The 24,827-nt window shown below is 40.8% G+C and overlaps 1 protein-coding gene across 3 annotated transcripts in view; it reads right to left on the minus strand.

The window, feature by feature from the left end:
* The window catches only part of PLCE1 (phospholipase C epsilon 1), a 320,103-nt gene that overhangs the window by 134,783 nt on the left and 160,493 nt on the right, over positions 1 to 24,827 (minus strand). For all 3 annotated transcript variants that reach the window (XM_059169408.1, XM_059169409.1, XM_059169410.1), the window contains one exon: positions 4,292 to 4,608. In XM_059169408.1, coding sequence (XP_059025391.1) covers positions 4,292 to 4,608 — 317 coding nt within the window. The remainder of the gene's footprint in view (positions 1 to 4,291; positions 4,609 to 24,827) is intronic.

Here is a 24,827-nt window from a genome sequence, read left to right on the forward strand (position 1 = left end):
ACCTTGGCAATTTAATAAGCAGAGAGGACAGGCAAGGCAGTTGGGTTAGAAGAGAGTAGACTGTGAAGACAGACATTTGGATTCTGACATTCACTCAGCTACTATGTGACCTTGAATAAGTGACTCAACCTTTCTTAGCTTCACTAGCTTTTTTTTTTTTACTTTTTTATTTTGAAGTAATTTTATTTTATTTTTTAAAGATTTTATTTATTTATTTGTCAGAGAGAGGGAGAGCGAGAAAGCGACACAGGCAGGCAGAGGCAGAGGGAGAAGCAGGCTCCCCGCCAAGCAAGGAGCCCGATGCGGGACTCGATCCCAGGACACTGGGATCATGACCTTAGCCGAAGGCAGCTGCTTAACCAACTGAGCCACCCAGGCGTCCCTGAAGTAATTTTAGATTCACAGAAAAGTTGCAAAAATAGGATGGAGAGTTCCTGCAGACAGTGCATCCCGCTTCTGCTAATGTTAGCATCTTTTATAAACATAGTGCCATTATCAAGATGAGGAAATTAACACTGACCCATGAATACAGATTAAACCATATGCCTTATTAGAATTTCACCAGTTTCCCCATTAATATCTTTTTTTTCTAACCTTGTATCAGGAGGATGCCCCACTGCATTTAGTTGTCATGTTTCTTTGTGTTCTCTAGTCTTTGCCAATTCCTCAATCTTTCCTTACCTTTCATGACCTTGATACTTTTGAAGAGTAGAATGTCCCTTGATCTGGGATTGTCTGATGCTTCGTTTTCCTCATGAATAAATTTAGGTTATGCCCCTCCCTTTTCTTTTGGTGTCAAGAACATCAAAGAGATGATATCATGCCTTTCCTAGTGCACCACAGCAAGAGTTACCTATCAATGTAACTTGTCTTACTGGTCATGATGACCTTGAGCACTTACGGTGGTGTCTACTGGGTTTTTCCACTGTTCTATTTTTTATTTTGTGATTAATAAATATTTTATGGAGAGATACTCTTTTTATTTATTTTGTTATTTCCTTAAGTAATCTCTACAACTAATGTGGGTCTTGAACTCATGACCCCGAGATCAAGAGGCAAATGTTTTGCCAAATGAGCCAGCCAGGCACCCCTTGTGGAGAGATACTTTTTGACTAAGCCAATATCTTATTTCTCATCATATTTTTGCCCAATAATATTAGCATTCTTTCTTGTAACAATTTATTGCTGGGGGGTCCTCCAGGTGATTTCCTATTTTCATCCTTCTACATTTATTAATTAGATTATTTTATAATTAAGAGCTTCCCCTCCCATCCCATTAATGAATTTATTCATTTATTTTGATCACTATGGACTCAAGAATACTTATTCTATGAACTATAATCCAATACTATCATTATTTATTTTGTTACTTAAGCTTTACTTTTTTTAAATCTGTGAATCAGAGACAATGGCAACAGCCTTACACAACTATCGTGAGGATTAAATAGGATTTAAAAGTATGAAAATGTCCAGTCCAGAGTACCTAATAAATAAATGCTGCCTCCTATCCTCCCTTTTCTTTAAAGAAGTCAAAGCCACACTACTTTGAAGGCAAGAACCTTCTAAGTAGGTGAAAATCTTAATTTAAGAATTCTCTTTTAGAAAGGGGAATCCTCCTACACTGTTGGTGGGAATGCAAGTTGGTGTAACCACTCTGGAAAACAGCATGGAGGTTCCTCAAAAAGTTGAAAATAGAGCTACCCTACAACCCAGCAATTGCACTACTGGGTATTTACCCTAAAGATACAAATGTAGTGATCCAAAAGGGCACATGCACCTGAATGTTTATAGCAGCAAATGTCCACAATAGCCAAACTATGGAAAGAACCTAATGTCCATCAACAGATAAATGGATAAAGAAGAGGTGGTATATATATACAATGGAATGCTATGCAGCCATCAAAAGAAATGAAATCTTGCTATTTGTGGCGACGTAGATGGAACTAGAGGGTATTATGCTAGCGAAGTAAGTCAATCAGAGAAAGACAATTGTCATACGATCTCCCTGATATGAGGAAGTTGAGAGGCAATGTGGGGGGTTGGGGGGATAGGAAAAGAATAAATGAAACAAGATGGGATCGGGAAGGAGACAAACCATAAGAGACTCTTAATTCCACAAAACAAATTGAGGGTTGCCGGGGGGAGGGGGGTAGGGAGAGGGTGGCTGGGTTATGGACATTGGGCAAGGTATGTGCTATGGCGAGTGCTGTGAAGTGTAAACCTGCTGATTCACAGACCTGTACCCCTGGGGCTAATAATACTTTATGTGTTAATATTAAAAAAATTAAAAAAGAAAAGAATTCTCTTTTAGTGCAATGCAGCCTTTCTACATTAAAGTACAGAAAGCAACTACAATTTAGCTAGCCCAGTGTTGCCTACTAGAGGTCATTTCAGATCTGTAATGACTATGTAAGACTGATTTTTAATCAGTATCCATAATTTGTATGAAAATAGATGCTTGAGAATACTTGAAAACAGACTGTTCTCTTAAGTAGTTTAAGTGTTTTCCCAGAAATCTTGTTTATGTTCTGAAGTTGCTTAGCTAAACTATTTTCAGAGATAGTCCAAAGCACGCCTCAACCCAGCTGTCCTTTGTATCATTACTAACTCTGAATTAGCGAAATCACTGATTCATCTTTGATTCCTGAGGTTATGGGAGTGAATGGAAGAAACTGAAATTTTCTTTCTCTCAAATTAATTCAAAATTAGATTTTAAAAGTTCAGGCAAAGCAGAACTTCAGGTAGAATTTAAAACAACCACAAGCACAATGGACAAGGATAAGGTCCTAAGGCCCTGAGAGTGAGTAGGTCTGGACATTTAAAGCACTATACAACAGAGAGTAAAATCCACAAATAAAACACTGAAGGTACTGGAACTTACATTTTCCACCTATTTTTATCAGTAGGGAAAATCAAGAACCTCAGGAGATTTAGTTGAAAAAGCAATTTAGGGGCATTGTGGTTCACAGGCCCTCAAGCGGATTCCCCAGGAGTCTGTGTTGCTCTGTTTGGGGCGGGGCCAGGTGCTATCCCTCAGTGGGAGCCTGAGACAGGTGGGGGGATAATGGTTTGTAGCCCCGGCTCTGGGGTCTGACCACATAGGTCTGAATATCACTATTGCTACCTACCACCCATGAAACTTTGGGCAAATGACTTCATTTCCTCATGCTCCAGTGTCTCCACTGGTAAGATGAGCCTAATGAGAGTATCTGTCTCCCTGGGTTGTTGTGAGAAGCAAATAAATGGTATGTGTAAAATGATGAGCATGACACTACCAGATGGTATCAGCGATTCCTACAGATAATGAACTTTCCTTTGAGGAATGGTGATGGAGCATGTCCAGGCACAAAACTGCTGGGCTCAGCTTCTAAAACTTTCTGATCCATCCACTGGGCCTTATCAAGGTCCCTGGCATTTACAACCATCATTGGGGTCAGGATCGGCAGGCTGTGGAGGTTGCAAGGTGAGCTGCCACAGTTGGAAAGGGTTTACGTGACAAAGTTTGATGGACCCTCCATCCATCAGAGATATACTGGATGGAGATCTGCCTTTCCTCCTGTCTCTTGTTCTTGTTCCATGGGCATATGATGCCAACCCAGGGCTCTTTTCCTCTCAGCCCCTAAGCCTCTTACAGTGTCTTCCTCTCAAGTATTCTCAGACTCTGGTCACAGTTGTCCTCTCCAGCACTGGCTTCTGGTAACATCTCAGAGGTCTTGAAGAACGTTCTGGGTTGAGGATCTTGTTGGTGTGCAGGGAACAGGAGTTGAGGGATGAAGTGCCCCTCAAACCCACACTCCTCCCTGTGCTTCTGACCCAGGTGCATTGGTTTTTACGTTTCTGCTGAGGAGCCCTGATAATGGAAGAGGAGGTGGGTTGGCAGATACTATGGCCAGGGATCATGTGGTCAAAACTCAAAATTGAGACATTTGGTCTTAAAAGCACCTGTAGGAATAAGGGGAGGGGGAATGCCAGAAAATGGTCCCAGGGAGAATATTTTGGCAAGGGAGAGGACAAAAGGGCAAACACTGTCCAAAGGGAGAAGGCCCATGGACTTGATGAAGACAGAGGTGAGGATAGGAATAGTTAGGCCTAGGGCAGGTTGAGTGAAGTGACCAGGAGGACGACAATGTGTTGTCAATCTCATTGCTTGGAAAGAAGGCAGCCATCACGGAAGGGGCAAGACCAAGAGGTAGGTGAGACACCAATAACAGATGATCCGAAGAGGAGAAATATGCTTAAAAATCACTTATTAGAGTTTCAAGTACAAGTATATCTCCAAGTGGCTTCTTACCTCATTAAATCTCATCACCAGATCTTCCAGGGCATTGTGCTCTCCATTCTGGGAGGTAAGAATCGAAGCTGAGATGGATGCTTTGAGGCAGGGCAGGGATGTCTGGCATTCCGGAGTGCCTAAGTCCCGGGTCAAGAAGCAAAGGTAGTCAACTGGCAAGACCCTTCGGTAAATGTTCTGTTCCTGCTCCATCAGGATGCTGGCAACTTCCTCTGGGAACTGAATGAGGGGCTGGAGGTCAATCAGTTCCTTGCTGATCCCAGCTGAACTTGAAGGGAGGGCACTGGAATTGGCCATGGAGGTGCCTGGCTGGCGTTCTAAAATAAAGCAACACAAGTTGTGGTGACACCAAGGTTGATACCCCTACAACAGATATTTACTTGAGAGCCTTTCAAAATCTTACAGGTCTCCTAACCAAGTTTCTGCTTGGTGAATAGCTCTCTACTATCTTTCTTGTAATGGAGACCTTTCTGATGACTATCCAGTCTTCTTGCTCCTGCCCCCTAGGGCATGGGTAAAGGCTCAGTTCCCCATTTTCAGAAGGAGAACTGATCTAACACAACATTCTTCAACCAGTTCACTATGACACTTTGCAGAGTAGAAGACAAGTCAAAGGTACTATTTGATTCCTCATCCTCCAGTGCTAACCAGTAGAATATGGTGAAATGAGGGTGTGTGTGGGCACCACAACCAAGGTGAAAGAGGAAAGAAGGATGGTAGGCAGGGTGGTGGAGGCATATGTGGCTGCATAGGCACATGGTGTGTAAACATACAAGAGACCTTGGGGACCCATGGCACATAAGGTCCAAACCTTCATGGTCTACCTGCTGACATTCCACCCTCAAAGACTGATTCTTGCTGAGAACATTTGGGGGTTTGCAGGGACAAAACCACCTATAAAGTAAGGGAGGAATAGGCAGTGAGGAGCTATCTCTAAATAAATTAAATAAATAAATCTTATTCCCTGTCGTACAAGTGGCAGTAAAAAGATGGTGAGGAAGCGAGTGTGGCAAATGCACTAGATAGAAGCACCAAATGTATTCATAGACTCCAAATTATTCCCTGGGCACAAATTCACATTATTTGACCACTCCTCCATCTCTCAATCTCCTGCCTACAAGTCATTCATTCATTCATCTACTTAACCACCCATCCGTCCGATCATCTGCTCAAAAAGCTTTGAAAATCTCTGATGAACCCTACAACAGAATTTCCCAAAGTATGATCAGTTTTATGGCTAAGTTGGGGAAATGTCACATATTCATGTCACAAATCCTCTTCCTGGAAACACAGGGGGTGCACAGGTATATTGTTAAAGGCTCTAAGGGTTATTGCAGTAAAGAAATCTATTTACATTGCTTCATCCATTGCTCCCCAAAGCACACTTTATATCATACCTACTGGGCCACTCTGTGAGACTAGGGCTACTTGGAGCCCTTCAGGAAATGCTGCCCCAGGAGCCAAACTGTTCTCACTTCTCATCCAGTTCACACCTTTTCCTTCCCAGCAGTCCCTCCCTGGCCAGTCCCCCTTAAGCTCCATAGGGGACATTCTACTTCCCCAGAATCTTTCTTCCATTCCTGATTTCTTAAAGCATTCTCACTGACTCTTTGGCAGAACAAAGCCCTTCTGATGGCATGGCATTCCTCACTGCTGACTGTCACCTGGCTTGGATACTGGACAACGGCACAGTTCATGAGGAAGTCTTCATCAACATTTAGACTTCCACATCCTAGACTCTTCTTTAAATCCCTGCTGCAGACAACCTTGGAATCGTCACTCCGAAATGCTCCATCGCTATAATACTGAACTCTGAAATCCTCAGCCTTGAGTTTGACTGCCTTTTCCCTTCCACCCCTTCTATTAAACGTTCTCTGTCCTTGGCAGACTTCCAGTTCCTTGGTCTTGGTTTGCGTGGATGGCCAGCATTTTAGCATGGCACCCACAACACCCAGGATGCTGTCCCAAGTCTCCTTGACTTCCCACCACATGTACTTCCCAATCTTCAACCCTAAACTCAACCATCTGTCCTTGGCTTCTGGGCTGCTATGTGATGACCCTGACATTGTTGCTACTTAGTGATGGGACCCTTGCTAATCTGGATTATCTAACTTCAGCTGGACCTTCAAGGCAGCTTCAGACTTGACATGAATTTGTTTTGTTTTGTTTTCCCAAAATCACTCACTGTCTTCTTTACCTCTGCATTATAGCCTTTCTATTCTCACACTCCCAAAGCCACCTTTATTTTCCTTTAATTCGTTTGATCATTTTTAAAAAATTGTTTTTACTTGAGTGTAGTTGACACACAACATTATGTTCGTTTGGGGCATACAACATAGTGATCGCCAAGTTTAAACAAGATGCTGTGCTCACCACAAACGTAGCTACTGTGTTTGATGCTTACCACACGTTTTACTACACGATGATAACTGACAAATGTCAGGGACTCCTTCCATTAGGTTTTCCGTTTTCTCCTCCTTTTCTGAGAAAAATGTGTGTCTCCCCCTCCCCAAGGCCCACCTAGTTTTGTGACTAAATCTATTCAAATTGCCTCAGCGGTTGTCTCCAGCATCAGTCATCAGTCTTTCCCACCGCAGACTCTTTGCCTGCCCGTGTTTGGTTTCCCTTACCATTAAAAACAAGCCCATACACTTCCCTTCCCTCTTAAACTCTAAATCTTCTCTAGCCTTCCCTTCACTGTGTATCTTTTGTGCACAACAGAATATGCTCCTCTGGTAAGTATGGACCATACCTTCTGATCCAAAAACTAGGACTACGCATTCTGCCCAAATTAACAAGCCAGTAACAGTGTGGGAGAGAAGAAGGAAACTGGGAATTCTTAGTTCTTAGACAACCCTGTTGACAGGGCATCTCTATTGATGGTCTGGGCTCTGATGTTCTTCCCTCACCCCATCCTCACCCATGCAGCCCACCCATCGCCTCTGAAGCATAGCTCAAGAAAAATTCTTGGTTACGTTTGCTGTTCAATTGAGTTGTTCCCCTTTTGCAGGAATGCTCTCAGTGACAATCTAACAAAAAATCATGAGAGGAAAACTGTAAAGTTTGAATAATACTTTTCTTCACTGATGCAAGCCTGATCCTATTTTAAGTATATTCCAGTCAGAACTCCCTGTTTTGTCTTCTGTATAAAAACTATAGTATCCAAATTATTCTCTTTGATTCTAAAAGGTGAATGGGTGAGTAAAGAGTACAATGACTTACTGCAACCATTTGTTCCCATTTTTTTGGACCAAACTACCAAAAATCAACTTCAGTGGACAGCAAGGATTACAAATTATAGTTAGTGCTAAGATCTTATTCGAAAATAATTAAAATATAGCAAGTGCTCAAATCTACATGGTGTATATGGTCTCACTCTCCAACTTTTGAATGGTTTAGGGAGTACTAGATTTCCTAAAAATGGACTCAGAATGTGGTCTGATAACAGGCAGATTGCAGCTTCTGGATACTGATAATTTATGTACAGTGGAATTAGCTCTATAGGGGAGGGGAGGTCTTCCCAGAAGTAACCAACTCTGAAACATGATTTCAAAGTACAACACTCTGTGATGGAAATAAAAGTAACTCCTAAATCTTGTAAAATCACTTATCTAATATGTAAGAGAAGAGATAATGTAATAAAAGACATAAATAACCTAAGATAATATATTATAAACTGCAATTTATCTTGAGATAGGAATCACATGCTGTTACAATGAATAAAGAGTCTAGTGACTGGTGAGAAACGGCAATAAAGGAGACCTAAAAAAACTGAATGAAAGAAGAAAAAAGAAGCAGGGTCATTGTAGCCCTAATAAATGCCACAGTCCACGTGTTTCAGGATAAGTGACATTAAACTCAAAACAAACACAAATCTGATGTTAGAAACCTTGACACATAATGTAGACCTTTGTGTATGTCTCTTTAAAGCAGAAATACTTGTGCCCTACAAAGAAATAGCCCAGAAATCTTGGGAGATAATTTTCTGCCCACAAGTTCTACCCTTTTTTTTTCTTTTTAAAAAGCTTTTATTTATTTATTTGACAGAGAGAGAGAGAGAGAGAGAGAGAGAGAGCACAGCAGGCAGGAGCCTGACATGGGGCTCTATCCCACGACCCTGAGATCATGACCTGAGCCAAAGGCAGATGCTTAACCGACCGAGTGACCCAAGTGCCCCGCAAGCTCCAAACTTTAAGCAGCTGTTAAAAACTTCCTGTTTCCTCTTGTTCTTACTGGGTGCTCCATAAAATCTCCCCCTTCCCCTTCCTATGCCACATGGCCCCCAACTCCAGCCTCCATCACCACCACACTGTGCTTTCTGCACGATGGGTAACTCTGTGATGGCTGAGAGACCTCAAAGCTCCATGACCCCTGGCACTTCCTCATTAGTTGTGGGGAAAATGCATAAAGCCCACTAGAAGCTGCAGTTCTTTTCTTATGAAAAAGTTTTTAGAAAATGTATAGTGAATAAAATTATCCACCTCTGTCACAGTCAAGGTTTTCTCTCAGCTCTATGTTCTTCAGTTAATAGCTATTTTACAGCAGAATCGGGCTATAGCTTTCGACACAGTCACAACCTGGAAATATTTACCATGAGACACAGGGCTTACAAGTTCTGGTTCTCTGCTCAAACATTAGTTTCCTGAACTAAGTATTTTCCATGGATTAACTTAGGAGGTAGATAGTAGTATGATGGGAGACTGATGTGAGGTCACCAAAGAAGTAACCTGGGAGCTGGGATTTGAATCAAGGTCTACTGGACTTCAGAGCTGATGTTCCTGATCACTCAGCATATGGCTTCATGAAACAATAGTTGCTCTCCTCAACCTTGTCTACATATCATTTATGTGGGAATTACAGCTCCTTCAGAACTTATATATCACACTCTGTGATTCTCAATGGGGGAACAGGGCTTAAGGTGTTTGTGAGGTTAGTCAGTGTCCAAGGAAATTTAGTCTGCCTTATTGCTTGGAACTCTGTAAAAGTCAGAGCGTAAGAGACACTGTGGCTTATTTAGAAAACTGCAGGTTATTCCCGATGGCTCCGTATATTAGGAGAGATGGCGTGTCACTGTAGAAAATAAGGAATAAAGCTTTATTTTCCAGAAGGCACCACAAAATAAGTGTGACCCATGAAGGCACCATGTGGGTAGTGGGAAGATCAAAACATCTACATAAAAATATAGCACCCTAGACTTTGCAGACTCTGGTTGGATCTAGGCAATCACTCTGCCTCCAGGGAGGGAAATCTGGCCCACAGCTTCCCTTGAGCAGTATCCCCTCCCCCACCTTGTCCCCTGCCATCCCCAGAGTCCTGTCATTCCTGCCTTCCTGTCTGGTGATCAGAAAGCGCCTGATTTTTATTATAAGCTACCATTTCCAGGGGTTGTCTGCATATTGTGCAGTCCAGAAATATCCGGAAAAGCCTCTAAACTTGGTAAGCGCTTTTCCTTAATAACTGCTTACCCAATGCCCTGGGGTACAGTGTTATTGGGGAACTCCCTCCCCCCAAAACCCACCCCCTCCCTCAGAGTTAGCGCTTATTCAGAAATGCTAGTTTGGGTCCAAGCCCATGGAAGCGCCTCAGGTTTGGGCTCAAGCCCAGCAAAACCTGCCACTTTCCATTTCTTTCTCCTTTTGCTTTTTGGTCCAATCAAAACTAAAAGCATTTGGTCTTTCTTGCTGTGCCTCACACGAAAACCTAGAGTTTATCAAGGAATCTCATATAATCTCTTGCATAATGTGAGAATGTCCCAACAGCCAGGCATTGCTAATGTTATTTTTTACAAAGTCTGAGTGAAGTTGCTATGGGACTTGCCCAAGGACCCAGGTCATGAGTGGTCAGCCCTGGAAATGGCAAAAGCTGAGCGGGAACCAGAAGAGTCTGGCTCCTGGCCCAGGACTCTGCATCGTCCCAGGCCAAGCCTGAGTTACCTTGGGTGTGATCTGTGTCCAAGGGCCAGCCCTATTAGCTGTCAATAAACCTGGGTTGAAGGAAGGTTCCAGTACAAATTTCATTCATTCATTTGCTGAGTGCCTACTGTGTGTGATACTTTGTTACAGGTCACACCGATGTTGGGATTTAGTGAACAAGAAAAGATCTTTGTTCACATACAACATTCTATGAGAGGAGACAGATAATCAGTATAATGCAGGGTCAGGGAGGGAAATGGAGGATGTGGGAAGAGGTGTAATATTACATAGCATACACTATCTAGAATGTTAGCAATTTCATCAAGGATTTTTGCAAAACTTTTAGAAAACTTTATCATCCAGGATGCCCTTGGCTAATACCCTAATCCTTTTCCAGCGGCTGAAGAACAGCTCCCCACCTACCTCCTGCTAATCACCATTTAAGAACTCTTGGCAACAAGAAACTCATTTAATTCTTACAAAGAACACTGTAAGACAAGGGTTATTATCCCTACCCTATAGGTGGTAAAACAGAAGACAGAGAAGTTAAGTAATTTGTCTAAAGACATTCCACAACTGAGAGGGGGTGGAACTACGATTCAGCTTTGACTCCAAAGGTCAGTCCTCTGTTACCCTCAGCATTTTGAGGGATCTTCTGCAGGGAAGATGGAGTCTCTGATTTCCTGGTGAGTCTCTTAAAAAAAAAAAAAATAAATAAAAAGCAAAGCCACAGGCCCTGGGTGGAGTCATTTCCCCTCAGGATAATAAACCAGGGTTTAACTGCAGCGTGGACCTCTCCAGGAGTGGGATTTAAGCCAATCAATCTGGAATTTTCTGGTCATCACCCATGAGGTCATCTGTCACGTGGACCCTCTCTATAACACTCCTACCCCACACAAAGATGAGGTAATCCACCTAATAAGACCCCCTGCCCTTTCCCCCAAGGGAAGATGATCTGGCTTGAAACAATCCTTCTTTTCTTTTACTAATAATCTCTTGCCTCACCCACCTCCCTATAAAAACTGTCCATTTGTACAACTCTATTTGCTAGATGGGATGCTGTCTGATGCACAAATCAGTCGTTTAATAAAGCCACTAAGATCTTCAATTTACTCAGTTCCATTTCTGTTGTTTAACAGCAGGATTACACATTACAGGAATCTGACTTCAATAAAAAATAGAGCATAGTACTTGCGTTATATTTTGATGGTAACTTAACATTTATTTGTGTTTGTTTTTGAACCAAGGTAAACCATCCGGAAGACCTGCTATGTATTTCTGCTTCTGAAACATTACTTTTCATCCTCATTCTCTATGAGTGCTGGTGAAACAGGCATAAGCTTTCTGGGAAGGGAAACCAAAACTTACACAGTACACCCTTTGTCCTAGAAATTCCACTTCTAGGATTTTATCTGACAGAAACTCTTGCAAAAATACAGACAAAATGAGGGAAATTTATATGTGCTGACACTGACACTTTTTTTTATGATAAATTTAGGTAAAAAAAACCACCACGTTGGAAACAACGAAATATGATCCTATTAGAGGAAAAATAATTTTACAAATGTATTTCTTTAAAGATTTTATTTATTTATTTGACACACAGAGAAAGATCACAAGTAGGCAGAGAGGCAGGCAGAGAGAAAGAGAGGGAAGCAGGCTCCCCACTGAGTGAAGAGCCCGATGTGGGACTCAATCCCAGGACCCTGAGATCATGACCTGAGCCGAAGGCAGAGGCTCAACCCACTGAACCACCCAGGTGTCCTACAAATGTAGGTGTATGTTGGCATATCTACACCTTACACACCAAACTAATAATAGTGTTTGTAGATTGATTTTTGTTTTGTTTAACTTTTCTCTACTGTACATATGACAGTGTTTAAAAAAATATATCAAAATTATATCTGGAAAAATCGTCCAGAGGAAAAAACTCAAATCTTCTCACAGCCACAACCTGGTTCAACATCTGCGCTGTTCAGATTTTTTTCCAATAAATATCACAATATTGCTTTTGAAAAGTTACTTCAAATTAAAAGTAGGGAAGAAAGTAGAAAACTTTTTAAATCATATCTACTGTATCCAGTTTTCTTTGAATCAATTAATTTTGTAGACAGTCCATTTATTTTTTTAAGTTAAGCGTTAGATTTATCAACTGCATATTTAATGGACACTGAGTGGTACAATTCCAATTATAAAATAAGACAGGAGAGAACAGATGTTGATTTCTTTTTATAAAAGATTTAGAGTTGGCTTAAAGACAATAATCTCAGGCAGAGTTGAAAATTGCTTTTCAACAGGGAAGTAAATGGTTTAAAAGAAAGGTTAGGTAATTGGTGATTCTTTCTCATTATCTGTTATTGGTTTTCAGACTAACAAATCAATCTTGTAACAAATGTGTCTGGGCTGTCCTCAGTACTACAACAAAAAAGATAAGTTCACAAAGTCAATGAAGCATATTATTTCTAAGTTAGCACATTAAAAAAAAAGAAAAAAACAATATGCCTAGATTGAAAATTAAGCCATAGTCAGATTAAAACAGTTTAGTGGACTGAAAAACCTCAGAGCAGAAAAAAACACCCTGACAATTCTTATTAATAAAAAGTAACTTCTGCCCTCAGATTTCCAAAGAGCTCACTGTGAAAGTATTGAAAACGTGGAGAAGCATACAGAGGAAAATTAAATTAATCAGTAATCCCATACCCAGAAATAATCTCAGTATTTCTTTTTTTTAATTTCTTTTTTATTTTCAGCATAACAGTATTCATTATTTTTGCACCACACCCAGTGCTCCATGCAATCCGTGCCCTCTATAATACCCACCACTTGGTACCCCAGCCTCCCACCCCTGCCCCAGATTGTTTTTCAGAGTCCATAGTCTCTCATGGTTCACCTCCCCTTCCAATTTCCCCCAACTCCCTTCTCCTCTCTAACTCCCCATGTCCTCCATGCTATTTGTTATGCTCCACAAATAAGTGAAACCATATAATTGACTCTCTCTGTTTGACTGATTTCACTCAGCATAATCTCTTCCAGTCCCGTCCATGTTGCTACAAAAGTTGGGTATTCGTCCTTTCTGATGGAGGCATAATACTCCATAGTGTATATGGACCACATCTTCCTTATCCATTCGTCCATTGAAGGGCATCTTGGTTCTTTCCACAGTTTGGCGACCGTGGCCATTGCTGCTATAAACATTGGGGTACAGATGGACCTTCTTTTCACTACATCTGTATCTTTGGGGTAAATACCCAGGAGTGCAATGGCAGGGTCATGGGGAAGTTTTATTTTTAATTTCTTGAGGAATCTCCACACTGTTCTCCAAAGAGGCTGCACCAACTTGCATTCCCACCAACAGTGGAAGAGGGTTCCCCTTTCTCCACATCCTCTCCAACACATGTTGTTTCCTGTCTTGCTAATTTTGGCCATTCTAACTGGTGTAAGGTGATATCTCAATGTAGTTTTAATTTGAATCTCCCTGATGGCTAGTGATGATGAACATTTTTTCATGTGTCTGATAACCATTTGTATGTCTTCATTGGAGAAGTGTCTGTCCATATCTTCTGCCCATTTTTTGATATGATTGTCTGTTTTGTATGTGTTGAGGTTGAGGAGTTCATTATAGATCCTGGATATCAACCTTTTGTCTGTACTGTCATTTGCAAATATCTTCTCCCAATCTGTGGGTTGCCTCTTTGTTTTCTTGACTGTTTCCTTTGCTGTGCAGAAGCTTCTGATTTTGATGAAGTCCCAAAAGTTCATCTCCGCTTTTGTTTCCTTTGCCTTTGGAGACATATCTTGAAAGAAGTTGCTGTGGCTGATATCGAAGAGATTACTGCCTATGTTCTCCTCTGGGATTCTGATGGATTCCTGTCTCATGTTGAGGTCTTTTATCCATTTTGAGTTTATCTTTGTGTACGGTGTAAGAGAATGGTCGAGTTTCATTCTTCTACATATAGCTGCCCAGTTTTCCCAGCACCATTTATTGAAGAGACTGTCTTTTTTCCACTGTATATTTTTTCCTGTTTTGTCGAAGATTATTTGCCCATAGAGTTGAGGGTCCATATCTGGGCTCTCTACACTGTTCCACTGGTCTATGTGTCTGTTTTTATGCCAGTACCATGCTGTCTTGGTGATCACAGCTTTGTAGTAAAGCTTGAAATCAGGTAACGTGATGCCCCCCGTTTTATTTTTGTTTTTCAATATTTCCTTAGCAATTCGGGGTCTCTTCTGATTTTATACAAATTTTAGGATTATTTGCTCCAGCTCTTTGAAGAATACCAGTGGAATTTTGATCGTAATAGCATTAAAAGTATAGATTGCTCTAGGCAGTATAGACATTTAAAAAATCTCAGTATTTCTGTTGCAACATCTCATGTGTTTGGTTTTGTTGGCTTTTTTTTTTTTTAATAAATACACAGTATTTACCAAGTTAGCCATCAGAGCACATAGTTTTTTCTAACCTTTTAAAAAAACACACTCTCCAGTGCACATTTCCCCAGCTCTAAAACTAGCTTTCTAATATTTTTAATGGTTTTCTAGTAGTCAATGTTATGTTTATAATGTCTTACCATAATAAATAACACTGTGATAAAGGGTATTGTAAATACATCATATGTGCTTATTATGTTATCAACTAACATTGGAAAGAGAAAAAAGTCCCTACCCATTTTGTGAAACTTCCAGGCAACAGAAGTTTCTTTTCTTTGTACAGCATACCAGCTAACTGTTTTATCAGTGCCTCTCATTGACTACCTGCCGATTTCTGACTACTTTGGGTAAACAAAATTAATTGAGCTAAAATTCATATGGCAAGCTGGGATACTGTATTGGGTAAATGGCATTAGTAACTCCAAGGTAATCGGAGGGAAGCTGGGAGTGCTGGTGACAATCTAAGGCCCTTCTACTCAGCAGCGCATTCCTCAGGGATGGTTGAGCCAACAGACGTGGATGATTCTAGAAGCAAGCCCAGGCGGGCCACCTGAACTCCAGAGTAACAACCTGGCAGGGCTACTTGCATCATAACCTTTAAGAGCATTTGTATCTCTATGATATAATTATAACCATCAATAATAATAGTCATAAATCAATTATTAAATAATATATGATAATGACTACTTATTATATTATTTTTTAAAAAAGATTTCATTTATTTATTTGTCAGAGAGAGAGAGAACATAAGCAGAGGGAGAAGCAGTCTCTCTGCTGAGGAAGGAGCCAGATGTGGACTTGATCCCAGAACCCTGGGATCATGACCGAAGCCAAAGGCAGATGCATAAAGGACTAAGCCACCCAGGTGTCCCCCTGCTTATCATATTATTAAGAAATAGATACTATCTAATACTTATTATGTACTAGTACCTACAGAAATTTTACTCAGGGCTCACAACCACTCTGTGTGGATGGCAGAGCACACTGTGTTATCATTATCCCCATTTTAGCAGAGGGTGACAGAGGTTAAGGAACTGCTCCACATCACACTGAGATTAGCTCTGGGACCAGTGCCACACCAGACCGACACAAAAGACATTCCACATCCCCACCCTACACTGATTTGAAGGTTCTATTCCTTAGTGTCACTTTTACAACTGAATCTGAGGTTTTATTAGCACTAGGTAAACCAAGCTGGACTTAGACCAAACACTGGGTCTGGAAGGAATGATGGGGGTAGTCAGGATGAATTTTCCACACTTTACAAATCAGGAAACTATGCCTCTGAGAGGTCAAGCTTCTTGCCCAAGGTCATAGGGCTGATTAGGACAAAGATGGACTAGAATTAGGCCCTGAACTCCCAGTCCACAGTACTTCCTCTCCACACTATTGCCTCCCTACTTGGTGTGGTTGGAAGTTGTAAACTCTTGGGGGGATTTTCCTTCAGAGGAAAGTGTTGGCACAGTCCAGTGGTTATGAGTGAGGTCTTTGGGTCACACAGGTGTGGGGCTGCAAGCCTAGCTCTGGCACAGACTCGCTGCGTGATCTTGGGTAAGTTCTCAATAACTATGTCACAGTGATGATGGGGAAATTAAAATGAGAAAATGCATGTAAGAGGCATCATACATATTCAGCTCTCAGTAGTTAGTCATTTTTATCATCATCACTAAGTCATCATTTGAAAGAGGAAGAAGGAATTCTGGGGCCTTTCATCTTAGAAGCCAGAGGAAGAGACTGTCATGTAGCAAATCATTTCAGGCTATGGAAACTTTTGCTCTGTTTTTATAACCTGTAACTCGTACCCTCTGGTGCAGTGCCTACCATAATAAAAAAAAAAAAAAAGTTTTTTTAAGATTCCCTAATGATACCTCATTTGTTCATTTAAAAAGAAATGTCTGTAAATCTTGCTCTACATTGTACTAACAGATTACCCAGTTTAAAAAAGCCCCTCCACCACACCCCTGCTGTTCCCAACTCTATAGCTCTTCCCTCTGTAAAGAGAACGTTCATGCCCCTTCTAACCTGGCATTATCAGCAAACCCCATCAAGATGTCAGGGTCGTTTTGGAGTTAAATCTTTCCATGCTAAAATATCACTGGGCTATTTATGTCCATTCCTTCTTTTAAATTAAGATATCGTTCACATAACCATAAAATTCAATTTTGAAAGTATACAATTCAGTATTTTTTAAGTATATCCAGAGTTACAATTGTCACTTTAGACAATCTTAAAACATTTTTATGACCCCCCTGTACACATTAGCAATCACTCCCCATTACCTCCCGCTCCCGGGACCACATCAGCCCCTAACAACCATTATTCTACCTTCTATCTCTATGGATTTGCTTACTTTGTATATTTAATGTAACTGTGAATTATATAATATGTGGCCTTTTTGTCTGGGTTTTTCCACTTACAATGTTTTCCAGGTTCACCAGCATAGGATGAATCAGTACGTCATTTATTTTTATATGGATAACTAATATTCCATTTTAGGCATACACCAAAAATTTTGTTTATCTATTCATTTGTTGATGGACAATCAGGTTGTTTCCACTTTTTGGCTACCATGAATAATTCTAATATGAACATTTGTGCAAAAACTTTCATGTGAATATTTTTTCATTTCTTATGGATAAATACCTAGGAATGGAATTGCTAGATCATATGGTAATTTTATGTTTAGCATAAATGTTTTTTCAAAGAATTATGTTTTTTCGAAGAATGCCCAAACCCAAACTGTTTTCTATATTGGCTGTACCAATTTACATTCCCATCATTAGTGTATAGGGCTCCAATTTCTCCACTTCCAGGTATACATTTCTTTCCTTTTCTTTGCATTTCTTTTTTTTTTTTTCATTTTTAAAAAAGATTTTATTTATTTATTTAAGAGAGAGAGAGATAGAGAGCAGGAGCACTGAGGGGGAGGAGCAGAGGGAGAGGAAGAAGCTGGCTGCCCCTTGAACAGGGAACCCAACTGATTTGGCCTGGGATCAGGACCCAAACCAAAGGCAGACACTTAACCAACTGAGCCACCCAGGTGTCCCAAGATTTTCATTTTTTCTTTCTTTTTTAAAATTATAGATGTCCTAGTGGCTATCAAGTTTTTTATGGTTCTGATTTGCATATCCCTAATGTCTAGTGATGTTGAGCATCTTTTCATGAGCTTATGGGTAATGCACATATCTTCTTTTGAGAAATACCTATTTAAGACCTTTCCTGATTTTTAAATTGGATTGTTTGTCTTTTTATTGTTGAGTTTTATATACTTTCTGGATATTAATTTCTTATATATATAATTTGGAAATATTTTAGCCCATTCTATGGGTTACCTTTTTATTCAACTGATATTGTTCTTTGATGCACAAAAGTTTTCCATTTTGATGTAGTCCAATTTATCTTTTTTTTTTTTTTTTTTGGTTCCTTGTGCCTTTGGTGTCATATCCAAGAAATCATTGCCAAATCCAATGTCCTAAAGATTTTCCCCCTGTGTTTCACAGTTTTAGGTCTTACATTTAGGTCTTTGATCCATTTTGAGTTAATTTCTGTACATAGTGGAAATAAAGGATCCAACTTCATTTTTTTAACATATGAATATTTAATTTTCTTAGCACTATTTGTTGTAAAGACTGTCCTTTCCCCTGCTGGATGATTTTGGGACTCTTCTTGAAAATAATTTAACCAGACATGCTAAAGTTTATTTCTGGGCTCTCTATTTTATTCCATTGATCTGTATGTCTGTCATTATGCCAGTATGGCACTGGTTTGATTACCATATATTTACAGTAAGTTTAGAAATCAGAAGTGTGAGTCCTCCAACTTCATTCTTCTTTTAAAAACTTATTTTGGCTATTCTGGTTCCCCTTGAATGTCCATATGAATGTTAGAATCAGCTTGTTAATTTCTGCACAAAAGGCTGCTGGAATTTTGATAGTAATGACACTGAATCAGTAGACTGCTTTGGGGAATACGCTCATCTGAACAATATTAATCTCCTAATCCATGAACATAGGATGTCTTTCCACTTCTTTATGTCTTATACAATTTCTTTCAACAATGTTTTGTAGATTTAGTGCACAAGTCTTAAAATTCTTCTGTTAAATTTATGCTTAAATATTTGAATGATTTTGATACCACTGTAAATGGAATTGTTTTCTTAACTTCATTTTCTAATTTTTCATGCCCAGTGAACAGAAATACAACTATATGAGCTTATATCCAGCAACCTTGCTGAACTAATTTATTAGTTCTAATAACGCTTCAGTGGATTCCTTAGGATTTTCTACATATAAGGTCATGTTATCTGTTAATAGAGATAGTCTAACTGCTTCCTTTCCAATCTGGATGCCTTTTATTTCTTTTCCTTGCCTAATTGCCCTGGCTAGAATCTTCAGTATAATGATGAATAGAAGCGGTGATATCTGTCTGGTTCCTGGTTTTAGGCAGAAAGCTTTCAGGTTTGTACGATTATGCATTATGTTAACTGTGGGTTTTTCATAAATGCACTTTGTCTGGTTGGGGTTGTTCCCTTCTATTCGTTTTTTGTTGTGTGTCTTTTCATAAAAGGAGGTCAGACTTTGTCAAATGCCTTTTCTGCATCTACTGAGATGATCATGTGGTTGTTATCCATTATGCTATTAACATGGTATATCACTTTGATTAGTTTTCATACTTTTTAACAGTTCATTCAGTTTTATGTTTAAGAATAGGCTGAGAAGAGCCTTATACAAGACCACCAGATATTTATTGTCTATCTGCAAGTCTAGTCCTAAATTGGACCTGAATATTGGACAAGAATAGATGACAAACAGGGACGTGACTGTAACCATGATTTCACATCACAAACACTCTGATATTTTTAAAAATTATGTTTGTTTTAAAGGAAATATATATTTTTAAAACTAATGTTGAACATGCACTCTGTATTACTGTTTGTCATTATAATTTTATTATGTTATTATATAATGTTATTATAATTTTCAACCTTTGATGATATGAGTATCAATTAAAATAGCTTTATGACTTAAAAGAAAACTGGTGTACGTTATTTCTAACTTAGTACATATTATTGCAGAAATGACCTGGACCAGACTTCAGATAGGTCAAAGTCACTTAATAAGAAAAACACATATGCACTTGGAAACTTTTTTCCCCTTGAAAGGCAATGATAACGTTACTGATAGTATTACCTGCTAATATTTTATTTAATTATCTCCTTTAGCCCTATCAGCAACTCTGTGGCCCAAGTAAGATTAGTATTCCATTTTACAGCCAAGGAAACTCAGAAAGGTTAAGTGACATGCCTAATTTTTTTTTAATTCATTTTTTATTTATTTTCAGCATAACAGTATTCATTATTTTTGCACCACACCCAGTGCTCCATGCAATCTGTGCCCTCTATAATACCCACCACCTGGTACCCCAACCTCCCACCCCTGCCCCTTCAAAACCCTCAGATTGTTTTTCAGAGTCCATAGTCTCTCATGGTTCACCTCCGACATGCCTAATTATTCACAGGTAGTAGGTTAGTGAGGCCAGGATTATACTTTGGGTACCTGAGGTTAATTTATGCACATATTCAAACTGTTGATTTTCCCTTTTCAACTAAAATGGGACTAAACCCTGGAAGGATTCACAATGCCTCACTTGTTGACTAAGTACGATTTCAAGTCAAGTACTCATTAAATACTTAATATGGGAATTCACTGATGGATGAGGTTGTAGAGGAACTGTTTTGTATTTATGCAGTTAATGGCTTTTTGACTATGTTTGGTGATGTAAATAGAACATACTTATTGATAAAATCAAACAAAATCAAACTCCACTCTAACAGGAAAAAATGGCCATGCCATAGTAGCTAAAAATAGATTTGAGGACATCATGACTTGATGCATTAAAATCAACAGAGAGTTGTTATGTAGCATGAGCTTCATAATCCTCAACTCTAAGCTCAATACCATGGATCTTCTTGAGCTCTGGGTCAGGGCATTATACTACCTTGGCTTTCCTCTTAACTCTCCAGCCATGGCAGTAGTTTCTGCCCCTTCTTGCATCCCCCCAGCATGAACTATACATGTCTCTGTCCTCTGCTTGTCTTTCTCTCTCTCCTCCAGAAAAGCTCATCTCAAGCTGTATTCATCACAGCTAAGCAGATGACTTGCAAATGTATAATTCCAGCTCTGACCTTTCACTCAGATCCATAGCTGATGCTTTTGAGAGTGTCTCCTTGAACATTCCAGAATCTCAAAGTCAAGATACACTCTCACTTTCTTTTTATGGTATTGCTTTCATCTCCTCAGGTCCCAAATCTTAGAGGCGTCTGTTATTTTTCAATATCCTGGGAAGAGTTCAAATCCATTTATCCATCAGTTGTCCCAAGAATTGGTCCCTTCCATCCCATTTTCATTGCTTTATCTCTAACTACCACGTGCTTGAATGTCTGCAATAGCCTCCTGATTGTCCTCAGCTGTGAGATACCAAGAAGCATCCTTATAAAACCCTTCTTAGGCCAACACCTCAGGGGTTAGAAAGGCCATTTGGCCCTGGGAGGTGATGTCCACGATGGCAGTGGGAGCTGGGAGAAAGGTGGAGGCCAGCCTAATAAAACGTGTAAAGAAAACACACAGGTTTATACATGTCCTGGAGAAACCTCACACTTCCTTCCTAAGGTCAGTTCCTTTCTGATTTGGTATAAAACAGTCATAGGAAATGGAAGAACAGCTGTTGGCTTCTTTCCCATGAGTCTAAGCAGCAGAGACAAAGGACGTGCTGGTGCCTACCACCGGAAGTGGACAGTCCCAGCTGACCAGAATCAGGATCCGTGACTTGCTGCTGGACCTCTGCCAGCTCTCCCTGTCCAAACCAGGGCTTCTCCCCTAAGGGCACCTTCATTCATGTGCCTCTTGCCAGAAGCAGAGGGGAATAAGGAGGATGTGAAAGAAGAGCCCTGGGGTCCAGAGGCAACACAGGCAAATGCTCCAGTGCCAGGTCTCTGAAGTAGGATGAAGCTAAGTTCAAATCCCTGCTCCTTATTCTTGAGTTGCTTAACCCTGCACTTTATCTTTCAGAGCAGACCAGGCCATCTGCTCCTCTTCCTGTGATCTCCTAGCTAAGAAGGAGTATAAACATCATCAAAGATATGAAAAGAGGGGGAAAATAAATTTCCCTAAACTCCTCACAAGTCAAATATCATACATGGAATGAATACTCTGGCAAACCTCTGAGGTTGGAAGGGGGTGGGATTACCATGAAGTTCCCTAAATGTCTTCTAAAACAGAAGCATCCACTTGGCCTAACTACAGAGACTTGGGTTTGTGGACCAGGGCAGGTTAAATTTGAAGCCAGAAGGGAATGGCTCAGGACAACAGAGGGTAAAGCCACCTGCTGTCTTTCCCCTTCTCAACTTTCCAAACGAGGGAAATTTACAGGGGTACCAAGTTATGGCCTCTAAGTCTCAGTTTACTCATCTTTGAAATGAGGAGCATGATCCTTACCAGGTTGTTTTCAGAACTTCCTAAGATATATAAAACACTCAGCATAGTGGCTGGGCCACTGATGGAAGACCTGCATGTTTCCATGTGAACTCTGTGCAGGTTGTCACATACACTGATAGTGTGTTATATTTACTCATTTATAGGCGCATGAGAGTTGGCACAGGGGGATACAGGTCATAAATACACATAAGACATGTGGCTCCTTCATTCTGTTAAAGGCCCAATTACTCACTGGTATGTTATTTCTTTCAGGGTGACTTCCTTTTTGTCTACGGTTACAGATATAAATATAAATAAAACAAGGAGATTACATTCTCTGACAGCTGTGGAGCATATCTACTTACTCTGTAATTCCTTCACCTAAAAGGACCCGACTGGCTAGCCCCATGGTGTCTGAAGGAACAATCACAAACCAGAACTCCCCTCCGGCCATGCTGAGTGAGTGTTAGAGGTGCTGACCACTAAGCCTGGGCACCAAAGAGAACTCCCAGCATCTTTATCAACAGAGAGGATTTGAGGTCTTTTTAAGTTGACCCTGAAACTGAATGAGGCCAAGGACTGAGGTTGAGCTAGGGGAGAAAAGATTAAGGTTGCAGGAGTAGTGGGTGGCACAGCTAGGACTTGAGCCCATGAGGATTCCATTGTTTAAAATAACGCAGATTCTGATTCATGAGGTCTCAGGTGAGGCCCAAGATTTCTGCTGGTTCTGGGACCATGCCTTCAGGTAAGGGCCAGTGTTGGTAAAGCCCTCCCACCAGTTTACGGCATGTCCTTCCCGACGAGGTCAATGGCAGTCATCATCATGTCATCACATATCACCTGTTGTGTGTGTGATACTCCAACGGACTGAGCTGCAGGTGGCCCTCAGAATCTGGGAAGGTGCATTTGGGTTTTGCAGTCAGTTTTCTGTGAACTTGACTGGCTCAGATCAGTTCAAAGACAGAGTCAAGCAAAGCAGGTGAACTGACACCTCTTCAGAGCTGCCCTCAAAGTACAGGGAAATGAACATGCAGGAGAACAGGAAACAAGCACTGTGCCACATGCAGAAGGGTGCCACAGGAGGATGGGGTCTGTGCTCTGTGCAGCAGAGAGCCTTCCTGCTCCAGGCCCAGGTGTGGACCTGTCAGGGAAGCTCTTGGCCCACAAAAGGTGAGTTAGCTCTCTTCAGGTAAAGGTGGGAGACCAATGAGCCATGAGATGCAGACAGGTGCCTTGAGGAGGCTTTCAGCAGGGAGTCTTGCTACTCACAGGAGGGTCTCGCCTGCAGCAACTGCACGGTAGGGAACATCATACACATTCAGAATCTCACCCCACCCCAGTCCCAGTAAATCCAAATCTGCATCTCATCAAGTTTTCCAGGGGACCCATATGTAACGTTACAGTTTGAGGAACTTAGGTCTGAAGGAGTTTGGTTACAAGTGACCAACGTAGAAGTGTCCAGACACAGCAGAGGAGTTGCTGGCTGGCTTCACAAACCTCACCCAGGGCCATAACGCTGTCATCGTTCATCATCACAGTTGTTAATGGTAGTAGCAACAGCAGCTTACATTTGTACAATGGCTTACAGTTAACAAATCACATGCCTCTGCATTCCTTGATTTATAGGAAAAGCCTATTATATCCACTTTGTGGATACAGAAAACTAAGGCTTGGGGAGACTGAATAATCAAATCTGAGGTCCCCCAGAGTGGCACTTTGAAATTGCACTTCAAAAATCCATTTTCAGCAAAGATGCCTAAATCAAAGTTATTTTATTAGACATTGGTCACTTCAATACATGGTTTCTCATTAATTTGTACTGAGCAGTAGAAAAGATTAATCCTAGCAACTATTTTTAAAGCAATACAGGCTTTTTGATTTTAGGTTCAGAGTGATAAATGATTTTTTTGGAAAAACAACATCACTGAAATTTGTATCCATGTAGGCACTAAGCAGTCACCTCTGGGAACGGTAGTTGTGCTAGAAAGGTGCTCTGTCTAGGGTAGCCCTGGGTCCTTTCTCCGTGCTGGCCACTGTTGCTTGGGCCTCCTACACCTTATGTTGCTGTTTCCAGCCCCAGGCAGAGTGCCTGCAGAGAGATTTAAGCACAAAGGAGTGTGACACTGCTCAAGGTCAAAGGGATCCAAGACCTGGGATCCTCTCTGGAGAGCTCAGAGGTTCTGGAAGGGACTGGCAGCCATGTCTGCAGACTCTTCCTCAGATTGCTCATGGAATCTCTCTAAGTACAGACATTCAGGGACGAAGCAAGGATGGGAAGAAAAACAGGAAGTCCTACAAGTGGGATCCATTGGCAAGGCTGATCTGGGACCCACTTTTGCTAAATGAGGTAGTTAGTTTGTGCTTGGCTCAACACCGGGACCCACTTTTGCTAAATGAGGTAGTTAGTTTGTGCTTGGCTCAACACTGGGACCCACTTTTGCTAAATGAGTTACATCACAGGTAGTAAGGTAGTAAGGTAGTAAGTTTGTGCTTGCCCCAGCACCGCTATTTTGCTCCATCTGTATACAATTCCCTGCCGTCTTCTGGATCCATTTCTCTTCCTTTCCTTTCATTCATCTCTTTCCTCCTCTCCTCCTCCCATCCCTTCTCCCTCTTTTTTTTTTTTGAAAGGAAGAGTTGGCATTAAACATTCCAACTTCCTCATGCCTGAGCTAGAGAAGGAGAAGGGATTTATCTGTGCATTATTCCATTGCACAAGCTAAG

This window comes from Mustela lutreola, chromosome 4, assembly GCF_030435805.1.
Source record: "Mustela lutreola isolate mMusLut2 chromosome 4, mMusLut2.pri, whole genome shotgun sequence".
NCBI classification, from domain to species: Eukaryota; Metazoa; Chordata; class Mammalia; order Carnivora; family Mustelidae; genus Mustela; species Mustela lutreola.